The sequence below is a fragment of the Monodelphis domestica genome, chromosome 1, assembly GCF_027887165.1.
Source record: "Monodelphis domestica isolate mMonDom1 chromosome 1, mMonDom1.pri, whole genome shotgun sequence".
Classification (NCBI taxonomy): domain Eukaryota; kingdom Metazoa; phylum Chordata; class Mammalia; order Didelphimorphia; family Didelphidae; genus Monodelphis; species Monodelphis domestica.
In genome coordinates, this window is record NC_077227.1 from 707,052,168 (window position 1) to 707,066,486 (window position 14,319).

The 14,319-nt window shown below is 39.2% G+C and overlaps 1 protein-coding gene across 4 annotated transcripts in view; it reads right to left on the reverse strand.

Moving 5' to 3' along the window:
• Window positions 1-14,319, reverse strand: part of ANKRD11 (ankyrin repeat domain containing 11) — a 257,700-nt gene that overhangs the window by 67,064 nt on the left and 176,317 nt on the right. For all 4 annotated transcript variants that reach the window (XM_007477320.3, XM_056810956.1, XM_007477322.2 and 1 more), the window contains one exon: window positions 12,151-12,289. In XM_007477320.3, coding sequence (XP_007477382.1) covers window positions 12,151-12,289 — 139 coding nt within the window. The remainder of the gene's footprint in view (window positions 1-12,150; window positions 12,290-14,319) is intronic.

Below are 14,319 nucleotides of genomic sequence, written 5' to 3' on the forward strand. Positions count from 1 at the left end.
GTAGCCATCGGGTCGTCGACCCCTGGTGAACCAAGGCTTTGCTCACCCAGCATGTGAAGACTGCTTCGGCGGAACAGGCAGAAGAAACCAATAGGAAGGTTCAACGGCTGAGATGGCGACGCAGCAAACAAAGCACTGTGGAGTGCTTAGGGCGTGTTGGAGCACAAAGGACAACAGGACCATCCAATGCAGCTGAGGAAGTCTCCAGGTGTAACGACTTTTCGTGCCACTGGACCCAGGCTTCCAACGCCGAGAGAGTGGGACTGTCTCTGTGCACCGACTTTTCCACTTAAATCTCCTGCACGCACAAGTGTTTTGTGCACACTCATCTATCCTAACCCTGTCCACCCTCTTCAAGACCTGCGGTGATAGGGGAGTGGTGCAACAGGTGGAGGTGACCACTGGCAGTTGTAGTCACGATCCTGCACGTAGGCGGCCCATGGACCAGTGGTTGCTCGGCCCTGTGGGCAGCAGAGACGTTCGGCAGCATCCTGGGTGACTGAGCAGCCCTCTCTAGGACAGCACTGCTCACCCTAATCAAGGGAGTGGACTAGAAAAGGTGTCCCAAACATTGCCTGCCCTACAATCACCCGGTCAGCACACCGCAGCTGGTGAGTCATCCCTTTAAGCGATTGAAATCAAAAGAAACAAAATACAAAGAAACTCCTACTAGGAGCATGGAACATCAGAACATTACTTGACAGAGAGGATACCCCAAGACCTGAGAGAAGAACAGCTCTAGTCGGTAAAGAACTGGCGCGATATAACATTGACATTGCAGCCTTAAGTGAAACACGCTTACCAGAAGAATCCACCACTGGATACACCTTCTTCTGGAAAGGTAGAGCAACAAATGAAGACAGAATTCACGGTGTTGGCCTGGCCATCAAGACCAGTTTGCTCAAACAGCTGCCAGACTTGCCTGTGGGCATCAGCGAGAGGCTCATGAAGATCCGTTTGCCTCTCAGCAAAGACCAGCATGCCACAATCATCAGTGCATATGCCCCAACACTGACCAGCACAGAGGAGACCATCGAGCAGTTCTACTATGACCTGAGAGACATCCTGCACTCAGAGCACGTCAGTGCTCACAAATGACAAACTGATACTACTGGGAGACTTCAACGCCCGCGTTGGCCAGGACCATGAAAGATGGAAAGGAGTGCTCGGCAAACATGGTGTGGGCAAAATGAACAACAACAACGGCCTACTGCTACTCAGCAAATAATCAGAGTTCGAACTCACCATCACAAACACTGTGTTCAGAATGGCGAACAAATATAAAACAACATGGATACACCCAAGATCAAAATAGTGGCATCTCATTGACTACATCATTGTATGCCGGCGAGACATCCAGGATGTAAAGATCACCAGAGCCATGAGAGGAGCTGAATTCTGGACAGACTCTTCAAATGCGCATTGCGCCTCGCCATCCAAAACACGCCCAGACAGTTCGCACATTTTACAACGTGAGTCGTCTTAGAGATCCATCTTATTTGCAAACATTCCAGTCCTGTCTGGACGACAAGCTGTCTGCCAAGGGACCACTCACTGGAAGCTCAACTGAGAAATGGAACCAGTTCAGAGACGCAGTGAAGGAAACATCAAAGGCAGTCCTAGGCCCCAAACAACGCAACCACCAGGACTGGTTCGACAAGAACAACACTGCTATTGAAGACCTATTGAGCAAACAGAACAAAGCCTTTATGGAGTGGCAAAATAACCCAAACTCTGCTCCTAAAAAGGACAGATTCAAGTCTCTCCAAGCCACGGCGCAGCGTGAGATCAGAAAGATGCAAGACCGATGGTGGGGAAAAAAGGCAGAAGAAATCCAGCGTTTTGCTGATACGAAAAACTACAAACAATTTTTCAGTGCCCTCAAGACTGTCTATGGGCCATTAAAACCCACCACCACTCCCTTGCTATCCTCTGATGGTGACACTCTCATAAAAGATAAAAAAAGGCATCAGCAACAGGTGGAAAGAACACTTCAGTCAGCTTCTCAACCAACCCTCTTCAGTCGACCAAAGCGCCCTTGACCTGATCCCCCACAACTGCTCCATTGAACAACTTGACATCCCTCCTTCAATAGAGGAAGTCCAAAAAGCCATTAAACAAATGAGTGCAGGCAAGGCACCCGGTAAAGACGGGATCCCAACCAAGGTGTACAAGGCCTTAAATGGAAAGGCACTCCAGGCATTCCACATAGTGCTGACCAGCATATGGGAAGAGGAAGACATGCCCCCAGAACTCAGAGATGCCTCCATTGTAGCCCTGTACAAGAACAAAGGCTCACGAGCAGCCTGTGACAACTACAGAGGCATCTCACTACTCTCCACTGCTGGAAAGATCCTCGCCCATGTTATACTCAACAGACTCCTGTCATCTGTTTCAGAGCAGAACCTGCCTGAATCACAATGTGGCTTCCGACCAGATTGCAGCACCATCGACATGGTCTTCACGGTGAGACAAATGCAGGAAAAATGCCTTGAGCAGAACCTAAGTCTCTACATTGTCTTCATAGACCTAACAAAGGCATTCGACACAGTGAACAGGGATGCATTGTGGGTGATCCTCAGCAAGCTTGGTTGCCCAGCAAAGTTCATCTAACTGATCCAGCTCTTTCATGTCGACATGACAGGGGAAGTCCTATCTGGTGGAGAGACTTCTGACTGCTTCAACATCTCCCATGGCGTGAAACAAGGCTGTATCCTCGCTCCGGTGCTATTCAACCTATAATTCACCCAAGTATTACGACATGTTGTGATGGATCTAGACCTGGGCGTCTACATCAAATACCGACTGGATGGCTCACTATTCGACCTTCGCCACCTGACTGCAAAAACAAAGACAACAGAGAGACTCATCCTGGAAGCTCTCTTTGCAGATGACTGTGCTCTCATGGCCCACCAAGAAAATCATCTTCAAACCATTGTGGACAGGTTCTCTACCGCAACAAAACTGTTTGGCCTGACTATCAGCCTCAGCAAAACAGAGGTGCTGTTCCAACCTGCACCAGGGAGGCCAACTAACCAGCCGTACATTACAATCGACGGCACGCAGCTTTCTAATGTCAACACTTTCAAGTACCTGGGCAGCACCATCGCCAACGATGGGTCCCTAGACCACGAGATCAATGCCAGGATCCAAAAGGCCAGCCAGGCACTTGGCGGCTGCGCTGCAAAGTCCTCCAACACAGCGGTGTAAGCACTGCGACGAAGCTCAAAGTGTATAACACAGTGGTCCTCAGCTCGCTCCTGTACGGTTGTGAGACATGGACACTGTACCGGAAGCAATGAAACAGCTGGAGCAATTCCACCAACGCTCCCTCCGGTCAATCATGAGGATCCGATGGCAGGACCGAATCACCAACCAGGAAGTCCTCGACAGAGCCAACTCCACCAGCATCGAAGTCATGGTCCTCAAAACCCAGCTATGATGGTCTAGACATGTCATCCGCATGGACCCACAGCGAATACCAAGACAGGTATTCTATGGTGAACTGTCAGCTGGACTCAGGAAACAAGGCCGACCAAAGAAAAGATTCAAGGATCAGCTAAAGTCAAACTTGAAGTGGGCTGGCATTACACCAAAGCAACTAGAACTCGCTGCCTCTGACAGAAGCAGCTGGCAAACCCACATTCACCATGCCGCCACCACCTTTCAAGATGAGTGACATCGACGTCTTGCCGCTGAGCATGAACGCTGACACCAGGCCACAACCGCACCTCCCGTAACAATTGGCGTCCCAGGCCCCATGTGCCACAGACTCTGTGCCTCAGCCTTTGGACTCCAAAGCCACATGAGGGTACATCAATAGATGATAATGCACAAAGACAATTGTCATCCTCAGTCACCGAGAGACTACCACTAAACTATTATAAGCAAAATCCAAGACAACTCAAAGAGATTCAAGATTTAAAAAAAATACTATCCACAGTTAAAAGAAGGAACTGCTGGAAGCTGAAAAAGCATGCCATCCTGCACTTATATTTCCTTGATGACTTTTCTATTGTCATATGTGTTGTCAGTCAAGGCACTGAGAATATGGAAATATGAACTATCTGAAATCCATGATAAATTCTGTATCAGAAGGGGGGGGGGGGAGAGAGAAGAGACATGACCAGCACAAAGAGAAGGATAGAGGGAGGGAAAGAATCTAAGTCAAAAATTATTTCTACATGTAATTGAAAGAAATATAATACAGTTTTTTAATAGTTTCTTCTCTGCAGTCTGGCAAAGTCACAAAGTCTAAATGAGACACTCAAGCATAACTGCTGCAGTCGTGGGTGTTGTTTTGGAGGGTGAGGGGAGATAGGAGGGAGATAGAGGGGGAGGAGGTGGGAGAGAAGGAGAGGGGAGATACTGCCAACTTTCTTTTTGGAAAGGAATGTTTTCTTTTTAAGTGTATTGGATTCATACAATTTAGGAAACTCACTTTGGGTCTGCTTATTGTTATAAGGGCAGCTAGCCAAGGCTGCTGAAAGATAGGTTTACCTACTATTGTTGTCTTATGCCCAGAACTTGAGGGTCTCTAAGTACTAACTTCTCAACTTTCCTTTCTTGCCTTCAGACCTTCTTTAAGAATGGAGGCCTGGGGCATAGGCCCCTTAACGCCACATTCCCTCCCAATTTGTCATTCCTAAATCTCTGGAAATCTCAACAGTCTTGGTACTGGATTCATTTTTCTAACAAGGATTTTTATAATACATAGGTAGAGTCTATTGATTATGGAGTTATTTTTCTCATATCAAACTGCTGTCTGTACTGCTAAGTAATAAGCAAGTTTGTAAAATACGCATGAGTGAACTGCTTTTGATGTGATATAATGTGGATATTCAAATGCTTTTACATGAGAAACAAAAATGTATTATATTTGGCAAATAGCATACAGCACTGGCTAGGCACTTGAGAAAACTACTTTGTGGAATGGCAAGGCTTATTTCCAGTAAATTCTGGAATTAATTCTGTTAATCCAGTTAATTCTATTAATCCTACCACAAAATTGATTAAAGAGCATCAAAATAGCTATTTCCTTATTAGTAAAGTTGCTAAGAGGGGAAGACCAATAGCTAGAATAACTAATTATCCTATTACAAGAAGTTTGCATTAAAAGGGGAGATTTGAGTCTATATTTTAAAAGTATTAAAACTCATGACATCTGCTTTTCAAAGACTCTATACTTATGGGAATGTAGGAACAAGTGTTTCACAAGCCAACCCCCTAATTAAGATCAGGTAAGTTAATTCAGATAGCATATTCATTATTACAAAATAACTAAGTCTTTCTGGGTTCCCACAATACCTAAATATTAGTTGGACAAGAAATTCTGAATCTGAACAATGAACAAAGTACAGAAAATTCAATACAGGATACAATTCTCAGACCCATTCCACAGCTGACTTGCCCACAAACCATCATGGAAATGTGAATCACAATGGTAGCTAAATTCTAGCAAAATAGATTAACAGATTTCAAGAAAATGTAGGTAAACAAGGAGGAAGATAACTTAATCAGGCAGATAGAACAGAAACAGGATTTAGAGCAGTTCTATTATTCTATAGATGAAGAAATTGGGATCCAGAGAAGAAAAATAATTTGATCAAATTAACATTTGTAATTTGTAATAAGAGTAAGGAGCATAGCCAGGATCTGAAGCCAAGTGCTCTCAGTTCATCCTGACTACATGAAACAGTCACTCAGCTGGATGAAAAATAGAATTGGAAAATATAGGTCAAGTAAATTTTCAGTGGGGGAAAAAAACCAAACCCCCGATCCTACACCCACTAATTGTTCTGTATTTTCTACCACCAAAATCACATTACTAAAACCAATTAAAAGCAAATGTACAGGGGCAGTTGAATTTTTCTATTAAACCCTTACCTTCTGTCATAGAACGAATGCTATGTATTGGTTCTATGACAGAAGACATGTACGGGATAGGCAATAGGGGTGAAGTGACTTAACCAGGGTCTCACAGCTAGGAAGTACCTGGGGTCAGACCTGAATTCAACACCTCTTGGCTTTAGGCCTGATTCTCTATCCACTGAATCACATAGGTACCAGGACATTTGAAAGCAATTATTTCCAAAGTTCAGTTTTGGGTGGACTACTTCTGTTGACTAGTGATCTCTAAAACTAAGGTTACACAGATTTAAAATAATTAATGAGGTATGGAAGGCAACATAAGTGCTTCCCCATCAGTATCAAGAGGTGTCCTATCTGGATGGTTCAAGTGGCAATGAGGCAGCCTTCCCATAACTCTTTCCCTTCACATCTCCCTCAAAGGACTGGGCAACAAAAAAGAGAATCAGAGTTGGATGAGGGACCAGAAAAGCCAGAAGTAGTCCTGAGACTGGATTTAGAAGCTGTTGAGTGAGGAAAAGAGAAATTAAGTATCTTGTTCATTAAATACTAGATGGCCAGTGTCACTAGATGGAAGAACAATGATAAGGGATGGGGGAAGGAGGAGGGGAGAGGAGAGAAGGTGTTACACCTGGAAGACAGTGTCATCTGCTACAGCAATATGGAAGACAGGCAAGGGGAACATTTGGTGCAGAGATAATGAATAACTGAACATTCTGAGTTTAAGATGTCGAAAAGGCATTTGGAAATATGAGATTAGTGAGCAGCGGAAAGACTGGAGCAGGATAGATATGAGAATCATCAATATAGAGACAGCAATTTAATCCAAGGGAGCTGATGAGATCTCCAAGTAAAGAAGTATAAAAGCAAGAAAAGTAGAGAGCCAAGGCCTGAAAACTGAGGGAAATCTAATGGAAAGTAGCAAGGGGTTAGGTAAATAGATAAGATAGTCTTCAGGGGTAATTGTTGATGTGATCTCTAACATCTATATACCAATCAAAACCCACAGGTGAAGATGAACTCAGACCATATATATTCTTTGAAGGCTTGTACATAAAAGTTACTTTTCCATTATAGCCAGATGTGGTTCATTTAGATGAATAACTAGATAACCTACTACATTTAAATGTTTCTATAAAAGGAGATTAATTAAGCAGATGTTATAATACCTTAAACATAAGAAAAGTAGTCAAGAATAATTCCAACACTTCCCAGCTGTGTGACCCTGGGCAACTCACTTAACCCTAATTACCTAGCCCTTACTACTCTTCTGTGTTGGAACCAATGCCTAGTACTGATTCTAAGATGGAAGGTAACCATTAAAAAAAAAAGTATATTCCAGGAAAAGTCTCTAGAATTTAAGAAAACCTTTTGTTTTTTTGAACCTTTGGAACCTTAGTAACTATGAAATATCTGTTTCAGAAGCAAAACTAAAGAGGACCTAGACACCATCACTTCCTAAGAGGGGGGGGAAAGTGCCTGGAAATTAAGGTTATTTCATATGACTTAAAGGTGAGTAAAAAAGGGAGACAGAATGAAACAAAATCGCAGGAAGAGAATTTTATAAGTACACCAAAAATCAGTGTTCCAGCATTATCAATGCAATAGACCTAACTCTTTTTAAGTCCAAAAATGACACCACTACCACTGTTTCTTTTTAAACTTTAGGTTTTGTTTTTATTATTATAATCTTGACAAACTTCAATAAACATAAACATTTTCCAATGCCAGTGATTGTCAAAGTACAGTCCATGGACCCTGGGAGTCCCTCAAACTTTTTCAAAGAATATAAAAGGTCAAAAAAAGGTCAAAATTAGTTTCAGCAGCAGCATCAAATTCGTGTCAATTTGGCTACTTTTTACATGACAGGGTGACAAAAGGGTTGGAATTGTCTACCATATGACCTGTAAAGATTTTTGACTGCATATCCCTAACAATAAAAATATTTAAAGCATATTCTTCATATATTTACTTAAAAATCACTTGCATATGCTATTAATGAATTATATATAGTAAAATACACAAAAAATTAAAAATCAATAAAGTAAAATTTTAAATAAAGTAAAAAAACAAACTAAATGGTTAGGACTGCTTTCATTAAAATCAGTTGGCATTTTTATTAAGAGAAATGTGCTTTTAAAAACACTGGTTTTAAGCCATTCTCCAATTGATAAATGGGCAAGGGACAGGGATAGGCAGTTCTCAGATAAAGAAATCAAAACTATTAATAAGCACATGAAGAAGTGTTCTAAATCTCTTATAATCAAAGAGATACAAATCAAAACAACTCTGAGGTATCACCTCACACCAAGCAGACTGGCTAGCATGATAGCAAAGGAAAGTAATGAATGCTGGAGGGGATGTGGCAAAGTAGGGACATTAATTCATTGCTGATAGAGTTGTGAATTGATCCAACCATTCTGGAGGGCAATTTGGAACTATGCCCAAAGGGCGACAAAATAATGTCTACCCTTTGATCCAGCCATAGCACTGCTGGGTCTGTACCCCAAAGAGACAATGGACAAAAAGACTTGTACAAAAATATTCATAGCTGCACTCTTTGTGGTGGCCAAAAACTGGATAGCGAGGGGATGCCCATCAATTGGGGAATGGCTGAACAAATTGTGGTGTATGTTGGTGATGGAATACTATTGTGCTAAAGGAATAATAAAGTGGAGGAATTCCATGATGAATGGAACGACCTCCAGAAAGTGATGCAGAGCGAGAGGAGCAGAACCAGGAGAACATTGTACACAGAGACTAATACACTGTGGTATAATCTAATGTAATGGACTTCTCCATTGGTCGTGGTGTAATGGCCCGGAATAATCTGCAGGGATCTAGGAGAAAAAACACTATGCATAAGCAAAGGACAATCTGCAGGGATCTAGGAGAAAAAACACTATGCATAAGCAAAGGATAAACTATGGGAGTGGAAACACCGAGGAAAAGCAACTGCCTGACTACAGCGATTGAGGAGACATGACAGAGGAGAGACTCTAAACGAAACTCTAATGCAAATATTGACAACATAGAAATGGATTCTAATCAAGAACACATGTGACACCCAGTGGAATCACATGTCGGCTATGGGGGGTGGGGGGAGGAAAAGAAAATTATCTATGTCTTTAATGAATAATGCTTGGAAATGATCAAATAAAATATTACCTAATAAATAAATAAATAAATGAATGAATGAATGAATGAATAAACAAATAAATGAATAAATAAATAAATAAATAAATAAATGAATGAATAAATGAATGAATGATAAACAAACAAACAAACAAATAAATAAATAGGGACATGAAAAAAATCGAAAACATTGGTTTAACACATTAATACAATACATTGTATAAATATGAAAAGCAAGTGAAGGAGTAAATGTACCACTATAATTCCTTCATGTTGAGTTTATGCAGCACCCTCACACAAAGACAGATGCTCCTTTTACACATATCCATCCACTTAGTAGTATCATAAAATGTCAGAACCATGCCACAGAAAAGTAACCAACATTAATGAGTAGATACTCATATATTCTCATACTAATCTAAAAAACAAGATCAGATGAACAAGAATAAAAACTAGTACTATTTGTTGAAAAGTAGCGATATAAACCCTTTAATCATAATTTAATGAAAGTAAATCAATTAGTATACTATTCATGTATAGCAAGAAAAGACAGAAACATAAGATTTCATTTGTAGCAGCACTTTTCAGATAAGAATTGGAAACAAAGTAGATGACCATCAATTGGGGAATGCCTAAACAAATTGTGGTACATGAACATAAAGGTATATTACTATGCAATATAAGCCATGGCATATATAATGAATAAAGATATGTAGAAAAAGACCTATATGAATTGAAGGAAAGCAAAGTAAAAACAAACAAACAAAAACAACACACAATTTATACAGTAACAACAACAATATAAATGTAAAATGACAAAAAAAAAAAAAGAAATGTGACCAAATTCTAAAGATCAAGTGGAACTCAGATGAAGAGATCAGAAAATATCCTTAGAAAGGTCCAGAAGAGTTAAAGATTGAACAGGTTTTCATGATCTTATAAACACAAATAATTTGTGTTGACTTTTTTTTCTTCTATAAAAAAATAGTGTCTGTCAAAAGAGACAGTTGTCTGGGAGGTGAAGGGGAAGACAAAATTGGGATAGCTATGGCAAAGAAGCAGGAACAGAAATTCAAATGGAAAACATTTGAGAGCTTCAAATGTAAATTCAGGAAGTCAAACTGAATATGACTTAGTGAAGAATATAAAATTATCAAGGAAAACGTATGAATGAATATGTTAAGAGATTACTAGCATCCTGGAACTAAAGCATAAGGAGAAGAAAACAATAAAAAGGGCATAATATGATATAAGGTCAGCCATAGAATATAGTTTCAGAACACTAAAATGTATCTTAAATTTAGAAAGCATTCCCTCAAAAAAACATGCCATTAATGAACAGAAAGTGTGACCAAAATAGGGAAGAAAGACATTCTCATAGCACTTGATAAATGGATCAAAAAACTACAGAAACACTTTTCAGTAAAGCAATTCAACTAGTAATAATAATATATGTGTGCCATTAGATTTGCTGAATGGAACAAAAAATTACTTTCCTCTGGATAGAATCAATCAGTACAGATAAAGCATCCATTACATTCTAGGAACTGTGCTGAGTGCTAGAGATCAAAAGAAAAGTCAAAAGACAGTCCCTGAATTCAATGAATTTAGTCTAATGGGGGAAATATCATGCAAACAAGCTATGTACAGAATAAACAGGAAATAAACAATAGAAATAAGACACAAGAATTAAGAAGAATCAGGAAAAACTTCTTGTAGGTGAAGATTTTAACAGAGACTTGAAGGAATCTAGGAGATGGAAGTGAGTAGAAATAGCATTCTAGGAACGTTTTTATGAATTTTACATCTATAATTTAATTGACCTAATAGATTTCAGAATCAAGTTATGAATGTTTTTAGTCAGCAAAACTCATAAAATCATATAGAATTCAATGACCTGTATCAATATAGACGTTATTTCCCTGTTACACGAAGCAATAAATACAAAGCTCTTTTCTCATGCTGAAATACATATAAATGTATAATCAATTAAGCCTGAGTTATCTTTCTTTGGGCAATTTCTAATTAAGGATCCCAATTTTGCCATCACTGTACTTCTTTCAAGACTGATATAGTCAGTCAAAGAATATTTATAAATTACTGGATGATGAACATTCCAAATGGTGAGATAATCGAACTGAAAAGACCTCTGATCACAGTAAATATGCCCTCACAGCCAGGACAATTATGCAGGCCCACTTGTCTAGCTCCTCACTGAGCACTAACAGGCATCCAGCAGTCTAATCTTTTTAGCCTTCCCTGAGACCAATTTATATTTGCAAAAAAACAACCAAGATAACAGAGCTCTAACCTCATAGGTTTTACTCCTATCCACTTTCTTACACCACTCTTTCAACATTTGAGGATGTTCTAAGATTCCAAATAGTTCTAAAAGTAAAAAGAGAACAAGGAACCTTTGGAGGTCCCATATAATACTACTTTTTTTTAACTCATTTGTCCAATGGAACAAGTTACATTATACTTTTCCCATTGCTTCAAGAGTTAGTTAAAAGATATCATTAAATAATACTAAATATTCTGAATGGGTAACTAGGGAAGGGCCTTGGGAATGGTACTTATGAGTAGATAACTACCCTCACCTTACCACCATTTCATCATTGCAGGACAGAAGTTCAAGGATGGGTGACTTAAGGTAGAACTTGGGAGTTGGGTGGGTAATCTATCCCCATTCCTTGTTTAATATGAGCCTACTTCTTAGAGGAATTGGCAATTAAGGAGACTTCTGAATGAAGAGAGGAGGTAGTTGGCAGATATGAGGAGGTAATTTGTTCCAGGGGCAAAAGGATGACCTGGAGGAAGTCAGAGGAGGAAAAAGGAGAAAGGAATGAAATGGGACACAAGGAAATTAACTTGATTGGATTGAAGACAATAAGACATTGGGCAGTCAAAGGAAGAAATGGATTCACTACGTACTTACTATTTTCCAATTAATCTTAACATTAAAACAATAGTTTTTCTCATTTATTTGGCTTCTGCCTATCAATAAAATACAGAGAAAGGCAGCCTAACTTGAGATTTATATCATTCAGGAGATATAGATAATAGAGGGGAAAAAATTACTTGCAGAAGTTTGAAGACTACCTTCTGTGCTGTTAAGTGTTCATTACAATCAGGTGGATTCTTTACCTGTATCGGAGTCTTTTTGATCTCCATTGGTTCCAACAGTGAAGGGCAACTTCCGTTTGGTAGCTCTTTCTTTTACTTCTTTCCCTCCATCACTCCGGTCCAATTTTGGAGTCTTGGTTAGAGAAACTTTATCTTTATCCTAGGGGGAAAAAAAACAACAACAAAAACTTCAGACATATTTTAAAGGTCAAACGCAAAGCAAAAAAGTCATACACTGTTGCTTATAAACCCAGTCGGTACACAAAGAGGAAAAGAATAAACATTTATTATGTACTGGCAATAGTACTGAATACTTTACAAATATCTCACAACAACATTTTAGGAAGAGGTTCTTATTATATCAATTTTACAGTTGAGGAACCTGAGGCAAACAGAGGACTAGTGACTTGCCAAGAGGCAGAAAGTTAGAAAGTGCTTAAGTGTGGGTCTTTTTAATTCCAGGCCCAGGCAATCTATCCACTGGGACAATTAGTTCCCTCTGAATTCTTAGTAGAGAGACAAAATCATAGAAGAGATGGTAAAATAATCTAACTATTCATGTATTTTCCTTATACATATTTACTTTTCCAAATATTTCTAACTACCTTAAAGAGTGAAGTATAGTGACAATACTGAGGAAAAACCACTCAATAGGGAATAAGGAAGGGTGCTTCAAAGACGCAGTGCTACCACTGTTTAGGGTCTCTAAATACCTAGTGATTATCATAGTGCCTGGAACATAAATGGTATTTAATACTAGTTGACAGACAGTGTACTATTGGGAAACTCACCTAATTTGTATGCAACCTAGATTTCCTAATCTAGAAAATTAAAGAAAGAGAAAAAATGATCTTAAACTCTGTTTAGACATAGTTTGCAATGAAGTGTAAAAACAATATGGAAACTGGACCATATAAGTGAATTGACCAAGATACAGATATTACATTAATAAAATTAAGAAGTAAATTATGTGAGAGATATTATACAAAGGGAATGGTGTATGACAGTACCTAATTTGGGGTTATCAGGGAGTATTTCTTTAATTCTGTAGAAGCTTTCTAAATTTGGCACATTGGGGAAAAAAGAGAGAAGCAACAAAGTATGGAATATAGAAAAAGATATAGATGAACAGATAGGAAGTATACGTGAGGAGAGAATGGGCAGTGGCTACATTTAAGGAAATGTAGGTCTGCAAAAGTAGCAGAAAGGCAGTCATAGTAGAAAAGTAGCATAAGGTGAGGGCAGGGAACCCAGGAGTGTATATGTATGTGACTGTGTGTGTGTGGGGGGGGGGGGGGGGAATATAAAAATATATAGGATTAAAAGGAAACCAAGAGTTAGTGGAAAAAAAAGATTTCTCCCCATCCCATAACCCACAAGTTTATAGAAAGCTGAAATCTATGTACTGATGTTTTTTAGACTGGAGCCCCAAGTTAAGAATTTTCCTGTTCTAAATGTGCCCAATACCAATAGCATCATTTTAATTTGTTGGTGATCATCAGTTTCTGGTTGAATACCACATTGATGAAGAATCCCCTAGCTTCTGAGGAAGACTATTATACTACTGGGTAGCATTGTTAGTAAATTTAAACTTTAGAATTCTATATAAATGATAGCTGTTATTATTATCAATATTCAAATGACTGACATTCATATATTTAATTTTCCCCTGAGCTCCAATCCCAAAATACCATTATTAGCCTGAATATAGCACAATTCCAAGTACTTTAATGGGTAACAAAGAAAGAGGACACCCCCATTTTATTTTCTCCTTTTAAATTCCAACTTTCTCTTAACTCGAGAATAACGCAGACACTTTATATTCGAAGTTTTTGCAATGTCATTCCTATGAAAGTTCCTGCACATTTCAGCAATTCTCTTAATCACATTTTCAGTCAGGTGACCCTTGAACTAATAGAGTATAAGCATTCCTCTCTGATGCAGTAATGCACCAGAACGCCTACCCCAGACCACATTCAACCAATCTAACACAAGTTCTTCATTTATCCATCCCTTTTCCTGCATGCAAAACATCACTCCTGATAGTAACTTTTCTTTAGGTAATGTTTTACGCCTTAAAATTACATAAGGAGTCATTTTGCACCCATCCACTGCGACTGCAAAGATCACGGTCATTCTAGTTTTCTCATTTCCAGTAGTTTTAAATCAACACTGATTTTGTGCCTTTAA